General features: G+C 39.4%; 1 protein-coding gene across 1 annotated transcript; it reads right to left on the reverse strand.

The window, feature by feature from the left end:
* Positions 1-8,188: 8,188 nt before the first annotated feature.
* LOC106537942 (retinoic acid-induced protein 3) lies at positions 8,189-18,152 on the reverse strand. The gene is made up of 4 exons (XM_014052245.2): positions 17,986-18,152; positions 14,770-15,729; positions 12,014-12,063; positions 8,189-10,738 (listed from the first exon to the last, which is right to left on the reverse strand). Exons 2-4 carry the CDS (start codon positions 15,695-15,697, stop codon positions 10,643-10,645), a joined length of 1,074 nt encoding a protein of 357 aa, XP_013907720.2. The 5' UTR covers positions 15,698-15,729; positions 17,986-18,152; the 3' UTR covers positions 8,189-10,642.
* Between the last annotated feature and the right edge of the window lie 964 nt (positions 18,153-19,116).

Raw genomic sequence — 19,116 nt, forward strand, 5'->3', positions numbered from 1 at the left:
TGAATTTTCTGGTCCCGATTGTGGTTTTTCATAGAGGACTACCAGTATTAAGTAATTTTTCAATAGGAGTAATATTTGGAAGAAGGGAGTTGCTACTGTTCTTTTATTTGTTAGTTTCTACTTCCTTGATCTATATATGTGGCACTCAGCTTTATTGTACCTTAAATTCATGTAGCATTTTTAAAATGAGAATTTATTAATATCTTTCAAACATTTTCCTATTTTTTCCTGTTCTATTATTCTGGGTTTCCATCACCTAGTTGTGCAATTCTGATTCCAGACTTACCTGTTTGTTTCTATAAACCAAGCAACAATGCCCGTCTCCTTAATTCTATCCTTTCATTTATGGTAGGCCCAAATATAGTTTTCTGATTCCCAGAAAGACTTTCCCCCACTGCCATAGCCAGCTTTTGTTTTACTCCTTTATTCTCTTTATTTTGGAGGTAGGCGGAACTGAGAATGCTTTGTTACTTTATTTGCTTTTCATCAATGACAATTCCCAGTTATGTACAGTTCCTAATTAAAAAAAGAATCATGGAAAGTACCTGTTGATAATATTTTTGCTGGCCTTTAACTGGACCGTAGAGATAAGCAAAGACTTCACACCACAAGGAAGGGGGTTATGCAACTAAATACAGAACATTCATACATTTAGAGAAAATAGCAATAGCACTTAGATTTATATACTACTTCATAATGCTTTTACAGCACTCTCTAAGCAATTTATAGAGTCAGCATATTCTCCCCAACAATCTGGGTCCTCATTTTACCCACCTCGGAAGGATGGAAGGCTAAGTCAACCTTGAACAGGTCAGATTCGAACTGCCAAATTGCAGCTAGCAGTCAGCTGAAGTAGCCTGCAGTACTGCACCCTAACCACTGTGCCACCTTGACTCTAAAAGTTACTTTTACTAGGAAAGAACTGAATGCAGCAAGAGTAAGGCAAGATCTAAAACAAAACATGTGCAAAAAACCCCAAATTGAAACAAATCCCAGTAGCCAGGCAACCAGAGTTCAATCATTTGCCAAGAAGATATTTTGGGGAAATCTCTGGTTCAGGTGCATCTTTCGCCCTTTGTGCATTCCAATACAAGGATGATTGGTCTTCGAAATGCTAAATAATCCAAGTTGGCCACTCTAAGTCCAAACTTCCACATCGCTTCACAAACATTCCGTTTCCACCTCCTGCACACTTCCCCTCCCAAATACACAGTGTCCCTCCCCTTTCCAAGGCAGCTGGCGGTAAGCTTGAAAGAAAGTAAAGATGCAGGCTGACACCTACATTAGCGCTGAAATTAATACTTTCCAAAGAACAGAAATTCTCATGATCAAAATTTTTATTTAAAAACTTAACATATATATTATTTTTGCTTGGGTCTTATCTCATTTTTCTCTTCTCTGAGGCCATTGTAGGGAATGAAATTACCATAGAGTCAAGTTCCAGAGTTCTGCCACCTGAAGGTATCGCCTAGTTCCCATTTTCAGAAGCCGCCCATTTCACTGTATGCATCATCAAAGCCCTATTAGTATTTTCTTTTGCATTTTTGGTTATCATAGTAGTATCATGAGCATAGCACAGGATATTGAAATTTCCGCCTCCAATTTTATGAGCCATGCTCATCTTCTTCCAGTCCTATTTCTCTTAATATCGGTATATATTCAGTATATAAATTGAATTCTAACATCACCAAGTCATAGTCTACTAATTATTTGTAATCATATGAATAAAGAGTGTTCTGATATTTGAATCCTTATGGCATTTCACAACTTGTGCTTAAATTACAAATATTTTCACAATATTTCCAGTCAAAACAACTTCTTGAAAACTTTTGTGTAATCAACACAATTTGTGGAAGTCCTAATGATACTGCAGAATATACACCAGAAGCAGAATGCACTTTTCTACATTTCTAGAACACTTAATTGAGTCAAGTAAACACATTAATTATTACCGAAAAATATCAAAACATTTGCCACAAAAACTCAAGACTTGAAAATAAGAAAACAAAACTAGAAAATGGAGGTTTTCTTATTGTTATTTGAGTTGTTCAAACAATAATAAATGCATTTACAGTATTTATGTACTCATGATTAAGTGCCTACATTTTGGTGTGAAACTTAGCAACCACATATTTTCTTTTAAACTATTGAAACATGTAAAAAAATTTTTTTAACAATTCTTGTTATAAATTTGCAATCAGCACATAATTATTTTTTCAATTGTTTTATTTTTAAATTAATAATATAGAAATTGAGCTCATGTTTATTTATTTTTCATCCAAAATCTTTAATAATTGTTCCGTGCTCACATGGCATTTCAAATATAACTGTTTGCTCTAAAGCTTTTCAGGCAAAATTGCATGTATCCAGATGACAAAAACTGATATCATCCAGTCCTTTATACTTTGCAGCACCAGAATTCAACACTGTTAGCCTCAAAGGCAGGTTGCCAATATGTTTACTACTGCTTTGGGTGCTCTCGTGCACGCCTCACTCCTGCACATGCACAGAAGCATCTGGGTGGGTGGGCAGAGTCTCCCCCCACTGCTACTACCGGTTTGGCCGATTCGGGCTGAACTGGCAGCAACCCACCTCTGATTAGCATGCTGTCTTGCATTTCCTGGGTAGAAGAATAAAATGTAATCCCAAAGGCTGCCAACCTTTCCAAAGGATCAAACATTTTCACCCCCTACCACTATGTCACTGCATGCAACTCTTGTGGACCAAGAAGAGCATGTGTTTTTCAGCCAGAACTCTTGTGTAATACATGTTAATGGATTTACACCAACTTTTATAGCTTGGTAGCCCAGTGGAGGGGGAGGAGGGAAACTGGCCTGTGCAAGCAGCAGGCCAGTGTGTGAGCACACACACGCACGTGCACACGCGTGTGAGCATAGCCTGCTGCTTCCATGGTTCATTTCTGAACTGGTCATGGCCTGGTAGTGGGCCACAGCCCAAGGTTTGGGGATCCCTGCTGTAGAATACTGGTCTATATATCAGGATACCAGTTACTTGGGAAAGAGAAAGTTACAGTACTGTGATCTGTAGTACTATGGATCACGTATGGATCAGCATTTTTTAATATAAAGGATGTTTGTGGCGACTGGAATGAATGAGAAAAATACAAGTGGGGAGGGAAAGAATGAGAGGGACTTATATACTCTCAGAATTCAGTCAGAACAATTGTGAAAGGAATGCCAAAGAGGGTTGTGATGCAAGTGCGCCATCAAGTGGCCACTTGCTAACCTGCAAAGGAAAAAATGGCACACACAAACCTTTTGCTACAATCTACTGTATTTGCACAGTAGAATCAGTATTTGCCTCAGGAATCAGTATTTATCCAGATATCACCTGTTCAATTATCAGGAGGTGGCAGGTTTAATAGGAGCCACCTGTTTTCAAATAGAAACACTTATTGAGGTACTAAAAACATGCAGGAGGACAATAATATCACTTTCTGAGCCAGGTGTCATCCACTAAGAAATCAAATGACCTTTATCACTGCAGCATGTAGTGTCTTTTGGGGGCAGATGAAAATTGTTAGATTAATAATTGACATGGATTTGAATTTAACAAATTCAGAACCAAATCGAAATGCAAACTTGCTATGGCATTAAGAATGAAATGCAATTTAAAACTCACAGTACAAAGGCTACTTTATACATTGCTTTCTTGAAATGGCAATTATTTTTTTAATTTATGAGTGTAAGGAATGTAGTTCTTCTGGGGCACTTTGCCACTAATCTTTGCATCACTCTAATCCGGAGGTGGTATTCAGCAGGTTCTGACCAATTCTGGAAAAATGGTAGCAGAAATTTTGAGTAGTTCGGAGAACCAGGAAATACCACCTCTGATTGGCCCCTCATTGCTTCTCTGCCTCCTGAGTCCTAGCTGATCGGAAAGGAATGGAGATTTTACAGTATCCTTCCCCTGGAGTGGAGAGGGGATGGAGATTTTACAGTATCCTGCCCCTGCCATGCCCACCAAGCCACGCCCACCAAGGCAAAGCCACACCCAAAGAATCAGTAGTAAAACTTTTTGAATCTCACCACTGCCCTAGTCCTCACAGATCTCTGAACATCCTTTAGTTTTTAGAGCCAGGCCACTTTATTTTGACTGTGACTTTGGTTTATCTGAAACCACAACTAATATTGTTTTTTGTATCCTGGCTGCTTTGCATAGAGTGTTGTGGGGAAAATGCCTGTTTGCAAAAATGCCATTTATTTCACCTTTATAAGTCACAGGCTTTAAAAGGCAATATTGGGATGCAGAATTCTTCTGTTCCAACAGAAAGCTTTGAAGGATTTCTATTTTCTTTTTCTTTTCTGTTTTATACTTTACTTTTTCTTATATAGCTTCCCATCAAAGGGTTTTTTTCCTCTTTTCCTACCTTCCTTTCTGACAAATGCAACAATTGCATGTACAGAATCCCCAGACAAATGCAACAGTTGCATGTACTGAAAAATGTGACACCCATAGAATGGGGACTAACCATTTATAGCAGTGTTTCTCAACCTTGGCAACTTGAAGATGTCTGGACTTCAACTCCCAGAATTCCCCAGCCAGCAAATGCTGGCTGGGGAATTCTGGGAGTTGAAGTCCAGACATCTTCAAGCTGCCAAGGTTGAGAAACACTGCTTTATAGTATACTTTTGAATGGAATAAGGGTGAGAAAAATGTTGTTACTCCTCAGCTGAAACTAACCTCATGAAAAAACAATGACTGGGATGGTGCCTCTCTAATAGGCAATTGACCAGCTTGTGTCCTCTGAATCCTTGTATTTTAGCAATGGCACTTAGATTTATATGCTGCTTTACAATGCTTTACAGCCCTCTCTAAGCAGTTTACAGAGTCAGCATTTTGCCCCCAACAATCTGGGTTCTCATTTTACTGACCTCGGAAGGATGGAAAGCTGAGTCAACCTTGAGCCTGGTGAGATGTGAACTGCTGAACTGCAGCTAGCAGTCAGCTGAAATAGCCTGCAGTACTGCACTCTAACCACTGCGCCCCTTCGGCATATATGTGCACCGGCCAGCTGGTTTTTAGGTTTCCTGCGCACATCTTCACATGTGGCAGAGTGCCAGAAACCCAAAGACCAGCTGGCTGGTGCGTTGGTTTCAGGTTTCCAGCACACATTCCAGTTTGGGCACTCAGTGCTGAAAAGGTTTGCCATCGCTGATATAGATGGTAACCCTAATTTCCAAGGTCTCAAATGGAAATTTTACACCATCCTTCTGTGAGTTCTTGGCTGAAACTGCGGGAGAATGGCAGCAGAGTACCAGTGATGGGTTCTGGATCCCGTTGCAACCAGCATGGTGCAACGGGGCCCGGCACAGAGTAGGCCTCGTCCGGATTCCATCTGCCAGTCAATGTCGGCTGGCGACTCCCCGGGGGAGGGCCTTCTCTGTAGCGGCTCTGGCCCTATGGAATGATCTCCCCTTTGAGATCTGGACCCTTACTACCCTTCCGGCCTTCCGCAAAGCGACTAAGACCTGGCTGTTCCGGCAGGCCTGGGGCTGTTGATTTATCCAGCCCCATTCTGAGCTATGAATGTTGTGAATTTTAATGTCTGTTTTTTAATTTTTATATGTTCCCCCTTCCTTCTTTATCTGTAAGCCGCCCTGAGTCTCTTGAGAGTGGGCGCTATACAAATCCTAATAAACACTAAACACACTAAACAGCTGCTTGACAGAGTGCCACGCAGGCACCGTAAACTCCATGCCCAGAAGCGCCGAAGAGCTCAAATACAGGTAAGGAGCTCGGGCAGGCAGGTAAGTCCTCCTGAGCACCGTACCGGAACGGTACCCGGTGCCCCTGGCAGGCACTGGTACCCCAGTACCGGGACGTACCACCTGCAACCCACCACTGCAGAGTACTATAGTAAGGCCCTGAAAATCTGGGGGCTTGAATGTCTGCTCAGAGTCACCCAGACACTAACTAAGGCCAGTAGTTGACAACAGGACCACGAGCATCAGCAAAGAAGTTCAGACTCAATTTTGAGCTGATATAAACTTACTGAGAAATGGGGCTGATGTTGGTTGCCCAGAACCTTTTTTATTATTATTTTAAAGATGCCCGTTTTGTGTATATATTCATTCTACAACAAGTTTGTGCTTGTTCTCTAGCAATGATTTCCCAACAAAGTACCAACCCTCAAGGCCAGAAAGTCCAGGCCATAGAATCACTTTTGATTTCTCAGGCCTACTGGAAAGGTGGAGGCAATAAATGCCCTGCCTCACTTGTAATAGTTATTCCACAACAATTTTTTTTAAAAAAGTTTGCTAATCTGTAACTTTCCATTTCCAGTGAAACCTTTGTAATAATATAGAGCATCCTGTTTTATTATCCTGGGATATATTTTGCCATGGGGAAAGCAGTGCAGCGTAAAACACATGGCTTGTAAAAAAAATCAGAAGGACTCTGACAGTATTTTTTCCAACACATTGGAAAATTGTATTTTGGCAATTTAATTCCTGTTGATTATGCTGCGCACATAAAAGAAACACATAGAACTGTTGTTGAAGCATCTCCACTACACCAAGTACTGGAATATCTGTGGAGATCTAAAGGTAGCAGTTCTGCTCCTTGGCATGCAGCTTGGATATATCAGGTACTGTTGTTACATATGCAAATGGAACAGCCATGCAAGAGAGTTGCATTGCATTAAAAAATGGTCATTTCAAAAGAATTTGGTTTGCAGGACAGAAAAAATATGGAACATGAAACACTTGTTGATTCAATAAAGATATTTTTGCCTCCACTTTGCATCAAACTTGGACTGATGAAAAATTTTGCGTGAGCGATGAAAAAGGAAGATGAAGGGTTTTGATATCTGAGGCAGATTTTCCAACAATAACTGATTAAAGAAGGCATTTTTGTTGGTCCACAGATCAAATAGAGCAGGGTTATCAAACTCTGGGCCGGCAGGCCAGATGCGTCAGGCGCTCGCTACCCCCACCCCTGGTTTAGCGAAGGGGGGGACATCCTGATATGTCACATGATGCCGCCACGACAATGCAATTTTGACACCCTTGAGATACAGCATCAATGACAAGTGGTTCAAAGATCGGTTAGTGGACTCAGAGAAAATTGCTTGGAAAGCATTCAAGGATGTCATTGAGAATTTTCTTGGCAATTACAGAGCACCAAATTACATTCAGATAGTTTACAAACTTCTTATAGCATCAACATGTCACTGAAGATTTGTTTTCTGTATTCATATTTGGACTTCCTTTCTGAAACTCTAGGTGCAGTCAGTCACAAACATGGTGAAAACCTTTATCAGGACATTGCCACTAGGGAAAAACCGCATTAGATCAATTGGAATCCATCAAAACACACTGTAGTAAGATGCCTCGAACAGAGTATAAATGAAAATCAGCAACCAAACACTTTTAGTCCTTTTGAATGCATGTTGCATGTCAGAAACATTATATGATTAAATACATTACGGTCATTAAACATTAATTTCATATTTCTCAAGATTCCCACGTGATATAGTCATTCTGAAATGATATTTGTTTTCAGTTTGAAGTATTATAATCACCAGAGGTTTTTGAAGAAGCAAAACCTTTTTTAAAAAAACCTGTCCAGTACACACACAAAACTATTCATACAAAAAGTGGTGTATATGAGTTGGAGTTCCAGGCAGTTTCTTCTGAGAGTTTTATAATGCCAAGGTGAGAATTATGATTGAATCTTATCAGAGACAGAACCTGGCAAAAGGCCCTTATCAGAATTCTTTGAAGATTCCAGTCTAGATTATTTGATTTGTCCATTAATATTATCTGGCCAAACACTATCAAATATTTTGGCTTGGCAGGCAAAAATAAGTGTGTACTTTTTCTGTCCATTTGCTTTAAAATAAAAGTAATGAAAATATTTGTTTCATAATGCAACACTGCCTGCAATCACCATGGTAAACAAAAACAGACATACTTTTGCTTTGATTACCATATAGCAATATGTTGATTTTAAACATGGGGAGGGAGAAAGAACACCTGTGGAAGACCCCACCCCACCCCTACACCCACCAAACTTGCAAAGATACAAACATTCATACAAAGATGAATGAAAAGAGAAGCTGAAAAAGCCACACAGAGGGCAATGAAGGAGGAATCCTGCGGACTGAGAGCAAATGTGGAAAACCAAATGCAAGTTAAGAAGGAAGAGAAAATGAACATGAATATTTATTTATTTCACCAGTTTTATTAGCTATGTCAATTCTCAAAGCAATTCACAAGGGTATTTTATAACATGATTTGCCAATAGATTATCACTGCAGGCATCTGGCTTAGCTGGTTAAATGCGTTTACTCAGAAATAAGCCTTCTGATGTTCAAAAGGGTATCGCTTTGGGTACACACATTTACAAGTTTATTTTTATTGAATCAAAAGCAATCTCAGTGCAGCTTAAGCAAGTTTATAGGATATTTATTTGTAGCTGGTAGCGACTTGATAAAATAAACCTTTGGACTTAATGCCTGAGAGTGATCTGCCTTTTTTCCCCCCTACAGCCTTTAAAGGAAATGCACCTTTTAAACTAAGGCCTGACAACTTTTCCATAGCCAGAAACTGCATATCTCATAGGACAATGTTGGTGAACCTTTTCAGCCAAAATGGGAGCACGAGCGTGTGTGCCAGAAACCTAAAGAGCAGCTTCCCGGTGCGCATGAACGTGCTGGGAAGATGATCTTCCAGTTTCTGGTGCACGCATGTGCATCGGCCAGTGATTCTATGGCACTGAAGAAGCAAAGCATGTCAAACTAGTTTTGTATCCTTCTTCTTTTTCTCTCTTTTTACAATTTCTTTTTACAAATACTGAGCTAGTGGATTAGAGGAATGCTATGGCCATGGATATAATATTTTAAATTCAGCAAAGCTTTCAGCAAGATCACCCAGATATTTTTCTTGGCAAGCTGTAAAATTTAGGTGAGGCAAAGTTGCTCCATGGATGATAATCTTTAATAATATGTTCTAAAATATGCTAATGGCCTTATAATGAACTCTCTGTACATCATAGGTGCATAGAGCACATCTGTTTGGTAGACTATACCACATGAAAAGGAATTACAAAAGGAGGAGGTACAAACACATATAATATATATTTATATATTTATTACATGTGTATATTCAAGGTAACATAAGAACTATATAAATAAATATTACATAAGGCAGACGAAAGCGTATAAGCAACCATCCTGGACTGCTTTCCCACAAAATACAGAATACCATATACTTGTGTTTTCCCATTGATTTCAGTGGGGAAATGTAAACACCTGTCTCCTATAAAAGTCAAGCAACATAAGAGATTTGGTGTCACTGACTTGAGCTAAGGATTTTTCCTTCTATTTCTCTCTAAAATAAACCACTTTTAAGGCGCGTATCATTTGCTGTTCTTCTTAGAGTATCTGCTACACATTTTAACAGATATTGGCAAAGGTTATATATAATAAGGCTTATTCTCAAGAATCACATACCGCAGGGTCAATTGCTTCCATTGCAACCATTTCAGAAGTTCTTGCTATCTAGGCTCACCTACATCATTGTTGCAAACTTCCCCCGTCTAGTATTTCCCAGATGTGTCATCTCCCTTCATCCCAGGTAGTATAGGCTAAGAATGATGGTGCAAATGAATAGTTTCTATTATTATACACTGTGGAAAATGGTAAATCAGACTTAAATCGAAAGCTGCTCCCCTCTTATGACTGCCTCACCAGACTCCCTTTGTGAAAATAGATGGTCATGAAATTGCATTTTAAACATCATGATGATCATCCTAATTTCAGTGCTTTAGATAGAAAAATAAATAAGCAAATACAGTTAATTCAGAGACTAGTAATGGTCAGAAAGCTCTCGGCTTCTATGTTCAGCAGCCCCTATGATTGGGATAAATCTCTCTGCTGAGGAAAAGTGAGCTCAGACAGATAGAGAAAAAAAATATTGATAGATCTTAGAGACATCATCATTTTCACAAGGTAACCAGCCCATATGTGATCATTATATAATGTCTCCTCCTTGAACAGGGGGTTGGACTAGAACAGTGGTTCCCAAACTTGGCAACTTTAAGCAGAGCTGGCTGGAGAATTCTGGGAATTGAAGTCCACAAGTCTTAAAGTTGCCAAGTTTGGGAACCACTGGACTAGAAGATCTCCAAGGTCCCCTCCAGCTGTATTCTGATTGATGGGAAGAATGGTCCTTCCATTGCAACTTTGCTGCCCCCCCCCCATCCATCATGGTGAGAAATCTAAAATAGGGTCTAAGCTCCCCGTACACAGAGAACAATTTGGAACTCATGCGAAGAGGGAATCAAAATTACACAGGGAACCAGTAAACACAGAGGAAGAATCCCACTTCAAGCCTCCCATCCTCACATATGGATCAGGGGTTTAGGCCCAGTTAATAAAGATTTGATGGAGGGTAGTTATAGTTGTGTAAAGGCATGGGGCGGGGAAAGGTTCATTACTGAATTCAGAGGTATAAAGTGCTACATGTGCTGAGCCAGAAGACCTACAGAAGAAAACGAAAACAATCTTCCTTCATCCATGGCAATGTGAGCAGTGTCCCTGATTTTGCAAAACTGAAGCACCGCTATACCAACACCTCAGTCAACTCAACGTTGCTTCTCCTTCTTCGTTGAGAGGCTATTGCTTGATACCTTTCCCTCCAGAATACTCTTCGTATGGACTGGGCCGTGGTTTAGGGCGGGGAATGGAGAACTCATGTTGAGGCTCAAGGTCCTGAAAAAGGAAGAGAAATATAACTTTGAGATTATAAAGTAACATCTATCCCCAAAAGCAGACTCTTGTTAGTTCACTCTTATGCTCCTAGAGGTGAGGAACCTGAGTAATCTATAAAGAGTGGACCTTTCTCCTTCAAAGACATAGTGGCAGTATTTACTATCTCATTAAATGTCAAAAAGGAAAGCCAGAGCTTAGATATTTAGCCATGAATCGGTTAAATGTAGAATGCTTTGTACTAGATGGCTAGCTTATACAGCATATCTCTAAACTAAAGAGAAATTAAATTCATAGCAGGTCCAAGAATACCCTTAATGACTGTTCAGGTGTGCTAGAAAATGGCACATGTATGGAGATTCTCAGTCATCCAAGTCATGATTGCCCCAAAGGTGCTTTTTCAAGAGGCAACTGGACTTTTGGGGTTTTCTTTGAAGATGTTTCACTTCTCATCCAAGAAGCTTCTTCAGAGAAGAAAAAAGGGAAACGTCTTCAAAGGAAAAACAGAAAGTCCAGTTGCCTCTTGAAAAAGCACCTTTGGGATAAGAAATGGCACTTACTTACAATTTGCACAGTCAACCTTTTTCCATCAACCCCACTCCAATAGGGAGTAGGAAAGATCTCAGTGGCTTTTTTTCTAACTTGGTTTTGGTTGCCTTCAGTAGCCTCCATAGTACAAACGCCTGCTCTGCAATCATGAATTAGTTGGTACTTTGGAGACCACAACAAAAATGCTGAGCTTGGTAAATTATTACCGAAAGCTCTTCAAAGTATAAGTAGGATTGGCATATCTAGGCATCTAAACATCTGGATGACAAAAAAATGCAGTAACACTAAGCTACATGTGGTAGTTACCTACACCTTTGTAACCTAGATCTACCTAGTAACACTAGATATAAAGAAATGTAACTAGGAAATGTATCATTTCTCTCTGAAATCACAATTTACCTTTGAATGTATTCTGAGGAAACTATTTGCTGTTATAAGCCTAATCAAATCACTTGTAGTAGGTCCCAGAATCAATTTTTATCAAGCATTTTACAAGCACTTTAAAGCTTTTTAGAAACACTTTACTTTTTTCTGCTCAGGAAACTGTTCATCTTGACAAGAATTATTACCATAACTAGTTATCACATCAAAAGCAACATTAACTAACGAACTAATAAGTCTATATGAATACCACCCTTTTCCCCAGATGCTTAACTTTCTAAACATGCTAAACTTTCCTCCTACAGCACTTGATTATTACCCTAATGAAAGAAAAGTTGTTTAATTTACCTTCAGTTGAAAATGAGTTGAATAAGGGACATATGAGTCAGAATTTTCTTCTGGAACGATGAAAGATATGCAAAGAGGGCAAAAGGAAATGAACTTTAGAATTAGTATACAGTAAATAAATAGATTTAGTTTGGTTCAAAATAATAATGTCTAGCATGAATACTTATGCCAGCTTTCCCCAACCTGCCATGCGCCACATGTCCACTGAAGTAAATAAACCAAAAATAATAATTTATTGGTACAATAGTTTCAGAATTCCCAGGAGGCTTCAAAATGACAGGCACACCTGAGCAATCAAAGTCCCAGCCCTTTTTGCAGTGATATTAAAAAAAAAAAAGCCACATCGGTCATTTTGAAGCCAGTAACCATTGCTATGGGTGCTCAATTCCTAGCACATTTCAAATGTACCATTTCAACACCTCTGGGTGTCACTAGGTTGAAAAAGGACATTTCACATTAATTTTTGAATCTCTTTTATTTCTATTTTTGGAATCTATTCTTTAAAAGAGTTATAAAGAACGTATCACCATTTGAGTGATACATCCTTTATAAGAACGCATATTGTAACATCCATACAAAATGAGTCATACGCCATTTCCTAGGTCCTGGGATTCCCCTTCCCCGCCCCACAATGCCATAGCATCAACCTTACCAATTCCTAGGGCTTGCCAACTAATGTAGAAAATGTCCCTTTCGACCTCTTTCTTGCTGCAAATCAAATGGAGTGAGATGACAAAGAGGTTGGGAGGCATATCTCAGGTTGGAATAGCAATAGCACTTAAACTTATATACTGCTTCATAGATCTTTACAGCCCTCTCTAAAAGGTTTAGAGTCAGCGCATTGCCCCCAACAATCCACATTTTACCGACCTTCGAAGTATGGAAGGCTGAGTCGACCTTGAGCCTGTCAGGATCGAACTCCTGGCCATGAGCTAAATTAGCCTGAATTTAGCCATGAGCTAAAATAGCCTGCAATAATGCATTCTAACCACTCTGCCATCACAGCTAACCACAGATATGTTGACTGTTAACTGTTATGGCTCAGCAGGAGCCATTGGAGCTGCCAATGGACTCCAATAGTGAGGACCCCTATGCGTCTCCTATGGAAAATGTGGAGGACCCTGGGCAGGGTTCAGACTCAGAGCAGGGACCAGAGAGGCTGGTTGGCCACCAGGAAGCACCTGAGGCATGGAGTGGGGAAAATCAAAGGGAGTTTGTCCCTGACACCAGGCAACGAAGGGCGGAGAAACAGAGGCAGCAGTTATGGAGACAGACTCATAAGAGATAATCAAGCCCAGGTGGTTGTGGCTTGGCCCCTCCCAAGAGAGTATATAAGAGGAGACTTTGGGAGGAGTCCTTTTTCAGGACATAACCATTCGTAGTGATCTGGAGAACTCCTTGTCTGGTCTGCCTTATGTTCCCGTGTCTGTTGGAGTCTGGGTTGCTGCCAATGTCTTGCCAGTGAGTCGTGTCTGGCTTTCAGCCAACAGGATTATAATTGATGTGAATAAAGAATGGCAAACAGCTAAACCTGTGTCTGCGTTCATTACCGGACGGAAGGGGGCCAGAACAGTTCACTATGAAGTTTTATAGCAAAAAAAAAAAGGTTAAATAGTGATAGGTGGATATTCTAGGAGTAGACAAGCCCATAGGACATTTGGAGGCAGGACTTGCATATACATAAATCTAAAATCTTCCTCATTTAGTCCAACTCTTGTTGCATGTATGCAATTCATAAGACATTCTTGTATGTATTGAAATAAGGGAAATGAGTAATTCTTGCAAAAGATTCCTGCAAAAAGTCCTTGTTATTGATGCTTGTGAACAATTTTAGATATCCTTACTCCTCTTTAAACAAATGAAATATTTAGACACTCACAATGTGTGTCTGTCACAAATTTATCTTTTCATGCCAACAAAAGCTTTTCAAGCAGTTCAACAAATAATGTTTTAATTAAATCAATTCTGGTTACAGATTACTTTATCAGAGAATTTTTTTTAAATAAAGTTGCATATTTCAATTAATAGTTCAATTAAAACCTTGGCTGATTAATCAGCAGATAGGTTTTAACTGATGAAACCTTGCATAAAATTTTAATGTGCTTTTCACTGCATATTAAAATAGCAAAAATGATATGTTATTATGTTATAGAATGGTGTTTTTTTAATACTTGAAAAATTATTAAGTAATTTATTTGATGAATCAAGCTACATAAAGTTGCTTAATTTATTATTGTTTTCTTTGTCTCCTTCCTCATCGTCATCATCATCTCAAATAAATCCACTGTAGAATAAAGACCTTGTTGTGTATATCTAAAGATTATTAATACATCCAGAAGTTGAACTAATGCTTAATGATCAATCAGTATACTGTATATGTTATTTATCAAAAATGTTAGCTTTTGGAATAGTATTATGAATCTTTTGCTTGAACTATTTTCTTTCAGCTGGCATTTTCTTTTCATTGGAATATAGTAGCAATAGCAGAAGCAATAGCAATAGCAGTTAGACTTATATACCGCTTCATAGGGCTTTCAGTCCTCTCTAAGCGGTTTACAGAGTCAGCATATTGCCCCCAACAACAATCCAGGTCCTCATTTTACCCACCTCGGAAGGATGGAAGGCTGAGTCAACCCTGAGCCGGTGAGATTTGAATAGCCGAACAACAGAACTGCAGTCAGCTGAAGTAGCCTGCAGTGCTGCATTTAACCACTGCGCCACCTCGGCTCTCTAGTAGAGAGTAGCTGTTGTCTTACCTTGTCTATTGTCTTCCTGAGCATAACCTTGATTTTCTATTCCATAAGTTTTTTTCAGGCCCTTTGGCTGGCAAGTATTAGTCTCCAGAGGGTAATCTCCAGGCTTCCGTGGAGCAGTGAGGACACAGAGTTCAGGTATTGTATACAGAATCAGGAAAACCCAGCCATTTGCTATCAGAGCAACTGCAAGGAGAGGATCGTTCCATTCTGATGGTTTACCTAAATCGCTGATACCATGCATCAGGATAGCAATCCATGCCACCCAAATGCCTATGGAGAAAAGGGCTGTGAAGAATAAGTGGATACCATGCCTCTTCCATCTCTTGTATGAGCCACAAAACACAAACATGGAAACTATGAAGAGGAGAAATATCAGGAAAAGTACATAGATGAGTATTAAAATAAAGTCTCTTCGTCCGTCATCACCCATCTCATTGTGTAGAGCCTTCAAGGTTTTGATATTGACTACTACATATTGTACGGCTATAATCACTTGTACAACAGTCAAACCAAGGACCATAATCAGCAACCCTAGTCCTGTAAATGGCTGTCTTCCTCTCACCAACCTGGTGAGGTCCAAGGCATGAGCCAGAAGGCAGGAAAAGCAGAGGGCAAAGAGGACCCCAAAAAGGAAGAAACGTGTGGGGCCAGTTTGCTCATTGAGCTTGATGATAAAAGCAAATGTGAGTCCAAAAATTCCTAGAGTGCCTAACAGGAAGAGGAACTGGATTGGGATCAGGCTACGTTTTGCATTGTCTTGGGTTTTACAGATAAGGGAAAAAAGCACCAGAATGAGGATGATTGTGACAAACACACCAGCTACTGCCAGAGCTTCCAAAATAATCCCCCAATAAACATTGGTGTTACAGAGGAAATAGTAGTCAGAGGATATGTTGCCACAGCCTTGGGGGGGCTCAGAAGAAGACATGGCACTTCAGGTGACTTATCTTAAAAGAAAACCTGTAGGAAATAAGGCAAATTTGGGGTTATAAATATATGCTTAAAAACAGAACAAGTTAGATAATCAGCCATTTTACTGCAAAAGGAATCAAGTAATTTATACAGATAAAACTCTTATTTACTTTACATGAAAATATAAAATGACCTTATCCCAAGTTAGACCACTGATTTGCTTAGCCCACCATCGTCTGTTTTGATTGGCAACAATGCTGGGGCGTAAAATCTGGATCCAATAATGGAATGGAGATAGGTCAGTTAAATTGAGATTAAGGAATCATCCCAAAGGAAAGGCCCTTACTGTAATAAAGAGGCACATCTTTTTATGGACTCCACATTTTTCTGCCTTGAAGAAGAAATAGCAGGAAAAACACTACAAGGGTCTGTATAATTTAAGAACATCAAGCACCAGGGCTTTGTTGTAAACAATAATCTCTATTTTTCTGAAGGAGCAGCAGCAACAGCCCCTATAAACAAAGAAGGCAGTGGCAGGGCAGAGACATCCAGGGCAGATAAATAACAAAAATGGCAGGCGTGCCTAAGTAATCAAAGCCACACCCTTTTTTACATGCATGAGATGCATGCAAAACACATATAAAAAGGAACAAGGTTTTGAAAACCTGGTTACACCTGCCACTTTAACCTAATTGACCCCATAAACAAAGATGCTCCTGTGTTATATTTTATATTTCAAAATATAAAAATGGCAGTTACAGTTACAGTGTGACCTTTGGACAAAACAGGTGGGGCTTCAATCACGTGGTCATGGCTGACATCTTGATTTTTTTTAACCTTACCTGAATTTCAGCAGTAATCTACTGAAAAATGGAAATGTGATATCCACTGATTTCTGTAGCACAAGCCTAACAGTTCTGAGTAAGCTAATACTGACAACAACAAGAAGAATATAACGCAATCCAAACACACACAAATCCTCTCCAAAGCCACAGCCCAACTTTGTTAAATTAATATATTGTCAATCTGCAAATTATGGTGTTTTTTTAAAATCTCCATTTAATTAAAAAGGAGTGGGGTTTGATCTCTGCCATACATTGATAGAAAGCAAACTGGTTAACAGAAGCAAATCAGTGTCTATACTTTAAATCTACTACCTCCCGCACTCTCAAGATCTGAGCTATAAAATCCTGATGGCACTACATGGTAACAAAGAATATTTGTTTACTTATTTATTAAGATTGTATGTTACTTCTTTCAGTGACTGAAGTTGGTCTACAATGATGCATTTTTAAAAGCCCAATAAAAATATAAAATGCTTGAAACGTTAAATCTTGAACAAAATCAAGGTGGGTAATCTGCAGTCTTCCATAAAATTCACTCTTTCTAACTCCTGTGTTAGAGGGAAGTCTTCTAAAGCTTTCTAAAAGATGAAAGAAAGGGAAGAGGCAGCCGAATCACCAAGGGGAATCTGTTTACAGAGAGTCGGCTGCCATTAAGCATGCCGTTTTCTGGGTTCCCAGCCCTAAACTTTCTAGGGGCGAAGAGCTGCTGCATCTTTTCTTTGCCAGATTGTCTAATGTTCTGCCTGGAGAAGATGGTCCTAAAGATATCAAGCACCCAAGTCATATAGAGTTTTTGCTTGAAAAGTTTTTGGCAAGTATAGGTGTCCCCAAATAAGTGTTACTCTGGACACCTCCTTACTTGAGACTGGTGCTACATCACGCTTCTCTGTGCTCCCAGGACTACTTTTTTTTCCCTTGTAGATCATTTTGTGAAATAAACATAAACAAAATTACTGTGAAAGATCCAGGCTTCAATAAATGCTACAAAGTTATCTGACTAATAAAGATTTCTCTGTTAGAAAAGATCTTCTATCTTTTCCTGGCTTCTCTTTATCCAAGCTACTCAGTGAAAAGTTTCTGAAAAATAGGATATTTCACCTTTCCAATAATTGTCTAAAAAGAAGATAAAATAGAAAATACTGTAACTGGTTAGATATCATCAGTGGAAAACCTCATGCTGAGCCGGAATGAACCCCTGTGTCACCCTAGGACTGTACTCTCTTCTATCCATTAATCCTTACAGTAGTCTAAAAGGATTTTCAGAAGCTGAAATATGGAAAGTTCTTAAAAACTTTGCTGAACCTATACTACATCTCTATTAAACTAGGCATAATCAGGTAAAGGAGGCAATATAACAAAATGTATTTGGTAAGCTTGAGAGAGATCCACCCTTATTATTCCTGTTACTAGAATTAGTGTACTTTAGTACTCCCATAATTAAGCTTTGGCATGGACTTACCTTGACTGTGATCTGGGTCAGAGAAGAAGAAGAGTTGTAGTCGACAGCAAAGGAATATGCCTGCACTGCCCACTTGAAAAATATTCTGCTCTTGCTGCTTTCCTGTCCTTGCATGGACAAGCTAAGGATTGCTCTCACACTCTCCTGAGAAGCTTTAAAAGCAAATAGAGAAAACAGGGGGGATAAAGGAGTTGGGCACGCCTATTCCAGTTCCACTACTCCTGGTGCTGTTATAAATATAACATTCTAGTGCCAAGAGATGAAGTCAAATTTCTGACGTCAACTGGATAGTCAGTCCGATGGCTGGGTGGGGAAGGAATCTTTGACTGGCTCACCTCTCAACAGACTCTACTGCCATTGATCCAGTTAGCCAATCATTTCTGCCACCTGGAGCTTGAGAAACCTAGAGGGTGTGGGGCAAGGAGATCCTGCAGCCTTAGATAATACTTTTGTGTGCTATTTTTTGTGCCAAAGTAGGTTCCTACTTTCTCCATTGTTCTGCTTGGTCTTGGAGCAGAAGTTGGTCGTACCTGAGATTTTTCAGGAATTTCCTTGTCTTGCTTCCGTAAGCAAGTATGGGAACAAGGTTGGGTTCTTTCTTTTCTTCTTTGGATAGATTGGTTGTTTAGCCCACCAGATCATCTAAAAGGAAATATACTGAGGATGACGTTACTATGCTCTACATTGGAATATTTTGTTTATGGATGGAAATCAAGAGAACTGTATATGTTGTTGTGCATTCTGTGTCAATGCGGAAAGGGGATGTGACACCCCCCCCCCAAAAAAAACCCTGGAAATTCATGTTTCCTTAATGTGACAAAAGTAGTCTCCTTATGTGAAATTTGGCCTTAGAATGCAAGTCTTTACATTTGTAATTCTAGGTTTTTGACACAGTCTCTGTCTGATTTGCAAAAGGCATCTTGTTATCGCTAGAGCACCTTTTTTCTCCCAGTTCTCCCTCAGAATACAAAATTTAGGAGAACCAACAATTTTGGCATGTAATAGTTATTGGATCTATGGGTTATTGGAATGGGTAATTTAGCTAAATTTTGATCAGATAGAGTTTAGTTATAGATTTATACTAATCTTTCCTAATCTGAGCACCTACTCAGGTATTCAAAAGAAAGATGC

The sequence above is a fragment of the Thamnophis sirtalis genome, unplaced genomic scaffold (assembly GCF_051295495.1).
Source record: "Thamnophis sirtalis isolate CommonGarterSnake01/CBP01778 unplaced genomic scaffold, rThaSir2_p1.2 scaffold_9, whole genome shotgun sequence".
In the NCBI taxonomy this organism is placed as follows: Eukaryota; Metazoa; Chordata; class Lepidosauria; order Squamata; family Natricidae; genus Thamnophis; species Thamnophis sirtalis.